This window comes from Gracilinanus agilis, chromosome 4 (genome assembly GCF_016433145.1).
Source record: "Gracilinanus agilis isolate LMUSP501 chromosome 4, AgileGrace, whole genome shotgun sequence".
NCBI lineage: Eukaryota > Metazoa > Chordata > Mammalia > Didelphimorphia > Didelphidae > Gracilinanus > Gracilinanus agilis.
Window position 1 is genome coordinate 511,098,214 of NC_058133.1, and position 10,733 is coordinate 511,108,946.

Genomic DNA, 10,733 nt, shown 5'->3' on the forward strand with positions numbered 1-10,733 from the left:
AAAAAAAAAAAGATTACTCTCTTATAAAAATGAAAAATATGGAAATATGTTTTAAGAAATAACATATGTATAACCTAGTGGAATTGCTGGTCAACTCCAGGAGGGAGGAGGGAGACAACATGAATCATGTAACCTTGGAAAACCTATGTGGAAATTTGTTACTAAAATAAAATAAAAATAAAATTTAAAAAAGGAGAAAACAAATAAAATTTAAAAAATAGAAAACATCCAGCAGAGTTCAAGAGAGAAATATAGCCTGGATGTATATCTGCACAGAGATGATAAAGGAACCAATGAAATCCTTGAGGGAGTGTAGCAAGAGAGAGAAGAGTCAAAAGCCCTGGATCAAGTATTGGGGTCTAGTCAGACATGGTGGATGGGATGAAAATGACAACCCAACAAAGGAGAGAAAGAAAAAGCCAGACAGGTTGGAGAACCAAGAGTTGTAGAAGGCAAGGTAGGATGACCTATCTACAATGAGGGGATAGATAAGGACCAAAAGACAAAAGGCAGGGCCCATTTCTCTCTGTAGGGAAATCAAGCAGTCTGAGGACTGGGAAAGGCTGTTAGACTCAACCTTTAAGAGAGCATCAGGAACCGTGGGGAGAGAAGTTTTAGCATAGGGCCAAGGGTGAAACCATATCACAAGGTCTAAGAAGACAGTAGGAAGTGAGGCAATCGAAGCAGTGAGTGTAGATGACCGTGTCGTTTTGGGAAATTAGTCTAAACTGAGTTACACACAGAAACCAGTCTCATTATTTAAATCACACATCACTTCTGGCAAAATGCAGCATGAGGCTAATTCTGTCTGGCCTCAAAGGTAGAAGTTGTACAGAGATGAACTTTTCAGCTTAGTAACAGAGAAAACTTCCTAATAACAAGTCATCCCAAAAGGAGATGGATGGCACCCCCCTAAGTCATGATGGGCTGGAGGATCCTCCCTGGTCTTAAGCCAAGGCTACCTGAGTGACCCCCCCCCCCCTTCGATAGGTTGGCAAAGCTGGCCCACAAGGTCCTCTTTAACAAAAATATCATGTGATTATCCTGCTTGATTACCTGCCACATTACTCAAAGGACTTTTGTCTGTTTAAGAAAATTAAATCAACCATCAAAGGCAAAATCTTCCCATCAGTTGGATACTCAAAAGAATGAGCTTTGGACCCAGTTCCAAAAGAGAATTGCTTATTTTCCAGGATTTCCTGATCTGTTTCTATGGTTCTAGCAAACATTTTCTAACATCAATTCTTGGGTTTTCTGTATACATTCCTTGGTTATGATAAATCAACACTGGGATAGTTATAGTACTATTGGTGTACGATAAAGAGAAAAACTATAAACCAAGGTGTTGGAGGGAAGCTTTAGAACTCTCTTTGATGGAAAGAATAAAGAATGTGACTTTCCAATTCAATACAAATGACTTCTGCTGGGAAAGAATAGCCCTGAAAAAGGAGGTGCAGGGCTTCCCCTGAGGCCTCGTACTCAATAACAGCACCTTTCCCAGACCACAAAGCTGGACAGAGAATCAATATCCCGTAACTGGGCAGTCACCTATAATGGTCTCCACGTATTCTGAGTTGTCGTTGACATTGAAGAGGTCGCCTGCTCCCAGAGCATAGTTCAGAGACTCCTCGAAAGCCCCGAGGTGATAGAACACTTTGGATGCCACCAGGGCGGCAAACTGACGACTGCGGAAGCCTTCATCTTCATACAGGACTTCTCTGAAAGAAACACAAAGGCAGAAAGATCCTTATGAGAAAGAGCGACTTCTCCCCCATCGACTGCCAGATACGTGCCTCTAGCATGGAAGGCCCAAGAAATGAAGTGATGGCTTACATTTTGTCTACAGACTCGGAAATTTCTGCCCAGAAGTCATTGACCACTGCATTCAATTTCTGTAGTGCAAACTCCTAGAGAAGAGAAAGAGACCGACATTCAGTTATCAGGAGAATCGCTTACCCTTTGATTTGCTTTTTTTTTAAATGGTACCGAACAGAAATAACAATAAGCTTAAAGTACAAATGCTTGAAAATGAACAATTCCGTATTTATTTTCTCTTAGATTTCTCAATTTCTTTCCCTTTTTGCTTCTCCATAGCTAGAAACAGTCCGCCTGGTAGAAGTCAGGCCAGGAGGATAATTCAATGCTACTCTGTACTAAGGGAATGAGAATTTGCATGGGAAGAAGTTTGGGCTTAGCTAACAGCACTCTTAGCTCAAAGTGGAAAGGCTGTTAAAAAAAATTTTTTTTTAAATTTTTTCCCCATGGTTACATGATTCTTATTGTCTCCCTCCTCTCTTCCCTCCCCTCTCCAGGAGTTGACAAGCAATTTCACTGGGTTAATAAGTATATTATCACTCAAATCCTATTTCCACATGATTCATTTTTGTAGTGGAATAATCTTTTAAAACCAAACCCCCAAATCCTACACCCATCCAAAAACGTGACAAATCATGTTTTCTTCTAGATTTCTACTCCCAAAGTTCTTTCTCCTAAGTCCCTCAGCGTTATCCTGGCTCATTGCATTGCTTTTAGTAGCAGAGTCATTACATTCGATCGGCCCCCAAGGTTACACTCTCTGTGTACAATGTCCCCCTGGTTCTGTTTGATCTCACTCCGCATCAGTTCGTGGAGATGGAAAGGCCATTTTTAACACTTGCCAAATTTTCAACAAGTTCAATTCAATGATCATTTATGAAGCAGCTACATGCAAAACCTTTCCCCACCAGGTCCTGGGGAGGACCCAAACCCTGCCCTCAAGGAGTTTACCATCTAATGGCGGGGGGTGGGGGTGTGTGCACATAAATGACAGTGAAATATTAAGTGTGACTGAACATGTTTAAGTGATAAGTAAAATTCCTTCCTAATGTTCTTTAAAAAACTGACTGTTCTCCAAGTACTCGCTGAAGTTTGGTATCTTCTTGGCTTGTCTGACTCCAAAGGGGGCGCTCACACTAACCTCCCTCTCCTCCAACGTCAGCATACTGCTGCAGCTCCCAGTCCAGGGGCAGGCAGAGGGGGGTTTGCCCTGGACCCCCAATGAGAGGAGACTCAGCTAGAGCCACTCAACTCCAAGGGCTCCCACCTTCCAAATAACAAGAAAATCCCTACCTTAAGTTGTGGTTCTTCTTCATCCAGAAGAGAAATAATTCCAGCTGCAAAACAAAAGAATGTGGAGGTGACGAACAAACTCATTAAGAGAAAGAATACATGACCGGAAACCTGGGGCACTTGAAGACAATGATTCTGGGCTCAGAGACAATGGAGCTGGGATGCCCCTCATAGAGGTGGTCTCTCCCACAGAGAAGATCCCTGTGCCTCCAGACTTTCTTTTTTAGGGTGACCAACTTATATGCTTATTTTTTTATTGGATACATTAAAATTCCCAAGTATTTTCCTCCCTCTCGCTCGCTCATGAACCATTTTCTCACACTCCCCAGACATGGCATGTGCTGCCTTGAGAGGTGATGGGTTGATGGGTTCCCCTTCCTCAAGGTCTCCAAGCAGAGACAGGGTGACCATTTGTTGACTCTGTGACAGTGGGGATTCCCTTCAGCTAGGAGTTGGGCTAGGCCCTTTCCAACTCTTAAATATTGTGAATCCAGTACTGTTTCCACCAAGCCACAATGCTATGTCACAAGGAGTCTTCATATTGGATCTGTAGGCCACTGAAAGCCCCAAATCTTTTTCAAACAGCTATGAAACCACGGGTACCCCATCTTGTACTGCTGACACATCCAAGAATAAAGATTTTACATTTGTCCCCAAACGATTTCATCTAATTTGATTTAGTCCAATGCTCTGGCCTGTCAAGAGCTTTGGGATCCTGCCTCAGCCAATTCTTACAGGTGGAAATCCTGGGTTTGATATCCAGCTCAAAGTTTCTTACATGACCTTTGACATATCACTTAAGTCTCAGTTTCCTCATCTGTACAAAGAGAAAAGTTGGACTAGACAGCCTACAAAGTACCTCCCAGCTCTAAATTAATGCTCCTTTCATCACAGTATCATAGTTTTTAGTGATAAAAATGAAACAAACAAGGAAACAGAAGACCTAGATGAAGGAATATCTGCAGAACTTAAGCTGGATAAGCACCAACTATAATGAGATGTTTAAAATAAAAGAAAGAAAGAAAACAGGCCAGCTGAACCTAAGGTTGTCCTGTTCTGGGCTGACAGGATTTTAGTCATCAAACAAGAGCTGGAAGGGACCAGACAAGACAGCTACTCTCGCAGCCTCATTTTGCATATTGAATAACTGAGGTCCAAAGGTAAGCCATGTCGGCAGCAGAGTCTGATCCCAGGTCCTCAAGCTCCAAAGTCAGCATTCTCCACTCCTTGTTTTACATGTTTATTTGATTGTTCTCACAGAAGATCCTGTGGGTTTAATCACCACCTCTATGTAGACGACCACCAGCCAGGCCATCCAGCCCCCATCCGATCTCCTAAGCTTCAGTTTGACATCCCCAACTCAGACTGTTCAAAAATGATCCAATGTTAATTAATTCCCTTCAAACCTGTTCCACCTCTGCCCTTCACTGTCTCTGTCAAGACCATCACCATCCTGTCCTTCTAGATGCTAAGGTTTGTGACCTGGGCATTGCCAACTTCTGGCCAAAAACCTTGGATTTACTGACTTCAAACGCATTTGCATTTACTAGGTATGTCGCTTATGGCAGAATGCGGGCTCCTTGGGGGTGGTTTCATTTTTATACCCACTGCCTGGCATACAGTAAGCCCTTATTCAACGCTTACAAAGGCCTCCTCACTTTCCTCTTCCTCCATGGCTTGCCAAATCTCTGTCCAAGATACTCTCACACTGGTCCCTCCTCTCCACTTGCTCAGTCACCATTCTGGCCAGGCCCCTCCACCATCTCTCTCTCAGCTATTGCAAAAGCTTCCTCACTAGTCTCCCTGACCTCCTTCATTCAAATCCCTTCTTTCTTCAGCTGCCAAGGTGGCTTTCCCATAGGGTCATCACAGCATTCTCCTTCTCAATCAACTCCAGTGGCTCCCTACTGGATCCAGGATCAAATAGAAGGTCCTTTCTTCAGCTTTAAAGTTCTCCACAGCCTGTGTTTAGTGATGCCTTACTGACCACCTGAACACCCAGAGGAAATGAACAAGGTGGGAGATGAAGTAAAAGCTTTGGAGGAGAGACCTGAAAGGAACATAAAAGTACTAAAATTCACCCAAGAAATGAACTCTGAAAATGTAAATGAGCCACATTAAAAAAAATCACTAATTCCAAAAACCAGTGAGAAGTGGTAAAAAAATCAGAAGATCAGAAAAAAGGAAGCTATCCAAAGCAACAGATCTGAAAAATCAGCTCAAGGACAGATAATTCAAGAACTGGACTCCCTGAAAACTATACTTTTTTTAAAGGCAAAGGCACTACATCCAGGAAATGATAAAGGAAAACTACTCACATCTATCAGAACCAGAGGGCAAAGTTAAGACAGAAAGAATCCACCAATTACCTCCTGAAAGAACTCCCAAAGGAAAATCCCAGGAATGTCATAGACAAAACTCCAAGTTTCCAGTGCCAAAAACAAATCCAGTAAAGATCCCAAAAGAAGATCAAGTATAAAGGAATATATTTTGTAGTCAGAATCATGCAAGATCTGAGTTTTAACTCTAAATGAAATCCTAGAATGCAGTATCCAAAAAAAGCAAATAAGTCTTACAAGCAAGAATCATTTGCCCTGCACAAAATATAATCATCTCAGGGCAAAATAAAGTACTTTCCAGCATTTCAGGTAGAAATATAAACAAACAAAAAACAGAGCTAAGGAGAAATTCTGAAATGCAAGAGTCCAGAGAAACCTAGAAAGGTAAATTGATGTAAGCTGTCTGACGATGTAGTGCTAACATTCAAATGTGAAAGAACAAGTCCTCCTCCAAAACCAAAAGATTTTCAAAAGATATTAAGGCAAAGTTGGTTCTATTCTAAGGGTCTGAAAGGGAGAAAGAAAAGGGAAGCAAAAGGAAAAATACTTTAGTACGGAAAGGAGGTAAAAGGGGACAGAACTTGCATAATTGGGGTGTGTGAGAAGATTATACAAAAACAAGTAGGAAAGAGTAGTGAGAATAACCATCAGAAGACTTCACTCTTATCTGAAAAGAAAAAAGGGAGACTAAGCAAACACACACTTTTGGTGTAAAAACACATCAAACTTAAGTGTCAGCATGGCAGACTGCCTCTCCATCCTTACCCACTCCACAACCTAGAAAGCATGCCAGACTAAATTCTGAATGAGAAAGCCAAGAAAGTCAGTGAATGACTTTTTCCCCCTTCTAGCTCAAGGGGTTAGAAAGTAGGAACCGTGGCACAGTGGCAGCATTCCAGGACCCAGGGATGATAACAGGACTAATCACTCAAAGTCAGAACCAGCACTCTCCACTCCTTGTTTTACCTGTGTATTTGATTGTTTTTGCTTCAGATCCTGTGGGTTTAATGACCACCTCTATGTAGATGACTACCAAGCCAACTCATTCAAGTCCAGTTCCTTTCCTAAGCTCTAGTCAGACACAGACAGGAAGGGCAGGAAGAGATCCCAAGGCAAAAGAACTAGGATTACAGTCAAGAAAAAAACAGGAAAATCCTATTGGGGGGAAAAATGAACAATTAATAAAAAAGAGAATTTTTCAGTATTTCTGAAGACCAGAGCTAAACTGAAAATCTAACCTTCAAATGTAAGATTCAAGAGAAACATAAAGTAAACATGAAAGAGAAATCCTAAGAGACTAAAAATAGTTAAGCTGTGTATATTCTTACATGGGAAGATGATACATATAACCTCTCAGAATTTAACATCATCGGGGGTCTAAGAAAGAATCTACATAAGGCCTAAGCGTGAGTCTATTAGGTTGGGGTGATCTTAAAATAAGAATGAAAGAGTGAAAAAGAGGGATATACTACTAGATGAAGGGGGGAGGAAGACAAAGAATGGGGAAAACTATCTCACATGAATGGGGCATGTAAGGAAGAATCTATACACTGGAGGGGAGAATGGGAGCAGGGGCAAGGGAGTAACACTTGAATCATACTCTTAGCTGACCGGGTTCAACAAGGAGTGAGCACACATACACACAATGGGGTAGAGAAATTCATCTTATCCAAAAGAGAAGTAAGAAGAAAAGGGGTAAGAGAGGGGAGCAATAAGAGGAATGAGTAGATTAAGGGAGATCGTAGTCAGAAGCAAAACAGACTCTTGAGGAGAGGGTAAAAAAAAAGTTTAAGCATAAGAGAATAGAATGGGGGTGCGGGGGCGGGAATACATAGCAATCATAACTGGAAATGAGAATGGGATGAATTTACCCATAAAACAGAAATGGAGAACAGAATAGATTAGTAACCAAAATCTAACAGTATGTTATTTATAAGAAATGCACATGAAATAGAAAATTCACTTGGAGTTTTAAAAAATGGACTGGAGTAGAATCTAACATGTTTCAGACGATGTAAAAAAGGCAGAAGAGTAAACAAGATCTCAGACAATGCAAAAGCAAAAAGAGAAATAATTAAAAGAGATAAACAGAAACTACATTTTGCTAGAAAGTATCCGTAGACAATTAATTAATATCAATATCGAACATGTACGCACTAACTGGGATAGCTACTAAATTCTTAAAGAGTTAAAGGAGGAAACTAAAAGTAAAATTGTAATAATAGAGGAACTTCAATTTACCCTCTTAAAACATAGATAAATCTAACCATAAAATAAATAAGAAATAATATCAGGGGATGAAGAGAATGTTAGAAAAATTAGATGTGATAGCTATCTGGAGAATAATGAATGGGAATAGAAAGGAGCAGATCTATTCTTAGCTATGCACAGCACTTTGATAAAAACTGATGATGTATTAGGTCATAAAAATCTCAAATGCAGAAATATGTCTTTTTTCTGATCATACTGCAATGAAAATTACATTCAACAAAGGGCCACTGAAGTACAGATTAAAAATTAATTTAAAACTAAATAATCTAATCCTAAAGAATGCATGAGTAAAAGACCAAATCATTGAAACAACCAAAAATTTCATTAAAAACAATGATAACAATGAGACAACATACCAAAATTTGTGGGATACGCTTAGTGGAAAATATGTATCTCCAAAAGCTTACATCTATAAAAGGAAAGAGCAACTCAACAAATTGGACATGTAACTATAAAAAAAGGAAGAAAAAATAACAAATGAAAGACTATCAATTGTCAAATTAGAAATACTGAAAATCAAAGGAGATTAATAAAATTTAAAATAAAAACAAACTCCTAAACAGTTTATAAGTATAACTAGAAGCTGATTTCTGGAGGGAAAAAAACCCAGTAAAATAAGACAATTGGCTAATTTGATTTTGAAAAAGAAAAAATTATCAGCATCAAAAATGAAATAGGTGAATTCACATCCAATGAAGAAAAAATAAAAACAATTATCAGGAGCTGTTTTGTCTAATGATATAGGAATGAAATTGACAATCTAAATGAAATGGATGAATGTTTACAAAAATATAAATTGCCCAAATGAACAGATCAGAGAATAGAAAGCTTAAATAACTCTACCTTAAAAAAAGAAACTGAAGGAATCCTGGAGGTGGGAGGTGGAGGGGGACCCAGGACCAGATGGATTCTAACAAACATTTAAAGAATAATGAATTCGAATACTACAAAAATTGTTTTTAAAAAAATAGGTAAGGAAAGAGTCCTATCAAATTCCTTCTAGATCTTGATATGGTCTTAATAAACTAAGTTGGGGAGGGCTAAAAAAGAGAAAGAAAACTAAAGACCAAGTTCCCTAATGAATGATGTAAAAATCTTAAAATAGAATACTATTAAGGAGATCACAAAAATGTATCACAGAGAATATACACTATGAGCAGGCTGGGTTGATACCACAAATGCAGGGCTGGTTCAATATTAGGAAAACTATAACATAACTGACTCTATCGATGATTAAACAACAAATATCATAATTATTTCCACAGATGCAGAAAAGGCTTGAGATAAAACACAACAACTATTCCTGTTAGAGCATTAGAAAAAAGACAGCAATAAATAAACTATCCTTAAAGTAAGTGATATTCATCTCATAGCAGCAACAAGCATTAGCCAAAATGGGGATAGAGAAGCCTTTCCAGTGACAGGATGAAGTCTGTCTAGCATCACCATTTTATCTGATCCCATTCTAGGAATGCTCTAGCAATAAGACAAGACAAAGAAACTGAAAGAATCGGCACAGACTAGATAATCTGATGGTTTCCTTAGAGGACCCTGGAGAGACAGCTAAAAAACCAGTAAGAACAATGATCAATTTTGGCAAAGTTGTACAGTATAAAATACAAACAAATGCACACAAATCACCAGCAATGGGGGCAGCCAGAGAGCCAGGCCTTGAGATGGAAAGGCTTGGGTTCAAATGTGACCTCAAATCCTTCTTCCTGGCTGGGTGACTCTGGACAAGTCACTAAAACCCCATCGCTTAGCCCCTAGGGCTCTTCTGCCTTGCTGCCAACACACATTATTGATCCCAAGACAAAGGATAAGGTTATGAAAAGCAAATAAATTAAGAAAAAATTAACTCGGTGAAAAGAGCACAAGGCCTGGAGACAAGAGGTTCTGCGTTCAAGTGTAGCCTCAAGTCCTTCCTGGCTGTGTGGCCCTGGACCAGTCACTTACCCCACTGCCTGGCATTCAACACTTTCTGCCAGGTGGCCTATACCAGGACAGCCTCGAAGTGGGAAGAAAGAATTGGGCCCTTGTGATCTCCCCTTCTCCGCCTCCCCCCCCCCCCCCATTGGGAATGCTCCCTTCACTCCTCCAGACCCAGTGGCTCTCCCAGGCCTGGGTAGGGTGAGAAAGAGGCCTAGGTTCGAGTCCCGTCTGCATTAGGGGCCCAGGGGGCGCTATCTGCCTAGGAGGAGGGAGTTTCCCTTCCCGGGAGTCCCCTCGGCCCAGGCCCAGGCCCCGCCCCCCAGTGGCATAGGGGGAAACTGAGTCCCGGGGCTGTCTAGTGTCGCCGCGAGGAACAAGTGAAGCGCCTCCAGTTCAGCCCAGTCAAAGGCGCGGAAGCGGGAGCCGGGGCTGGGCCCCAGGTTGCCCCCTCCCCGTGGTCGCGCCGAGCAGTGCCGGGCCTGACTCAGCGCGATGGGCCCTGCGCCGGCACTCACCGGCCGAGGTGATCATGGCGGCGGCGCTGCTCCGTCTGTCTGCCTGGTGAGGCTGGGGTCACGGTCGCCGGGATCACGGGGATCAGGAGGCTCAGGGGATCAGTGTCGCCGGTGCCGCTGCCGCGCCCGCCGCTCCCGCCTCAGCCACCGCCGCCGCCCCCGGCCTGACTGACGGAACGAGGCCGCCGGCAGTGAGGACCCCAGGCCCTTCGGGCTGCCCGCCGCGCTGCCTAAAGCTTCCCGCCACTCCGCCCCGGTCCCCACCGCCCTCGGCCGCCGCCAGACCTGCAGGCCCGCCACAGACTGACGCAACCACCCCCGTGCGGCCACTTCGCCCCATCGCGGCCTCGTCTTCGGCCGCGCTGCGGGAGCCCATCGTCAGGCGGCGCCAAGGACAGCCTGAAGACGAGGACCACCATCACCCCCACCCCGCTGGCCCGGCAGGTGCCTTGTCATGGCTGGGAGCTTGGAAGCTGGGGATGACGAGCTCCCCCTGCAGAACGGGAGGACCCCACGCACTTCCAACGCGGATGACGTCATGGGCCCTGAAATAGACTCGACGTTGCGG

General features: G+C 42.6%; 1 protein-coding gene across 1 annotated transcript in view; it reads right to left on the reverse strand.

Moving 5' to 3' along the window:
* PSMD1 (proteasome 26S subunit, non-ATPase 1) overlaps positions 1-10,279 on the reverse strand; it is a 101,954-nt gene extending 91,675 nt beyond the window's left edge. The window contains exons 1-4 of the mRNA XM_044673280.1: positions 10,166-10,279; positions 3,109-3,152; positions 1,834-1,907; positions 1,549-1,718 (exon numbers count right to left, since the gene is read on the reverse strand). Of these exons, the coding sequence (XP_044529215.1) occupies positions 1,549-1,718; positions 1,834-1,907; positions 3,109-3,152; positions 10,166-10,181 (304 nt within the window). The 5' untranslated portion in view covers positions 10,182-10,279. The remainder of the gene's footprint in view (positions 1-1,548; positions 1,719-1,833; positions 1,908-3,108; positions 3,153-10,165) is intronic.
* Positions 10,280-10,733: the final 454 nt, after the last annotated feature.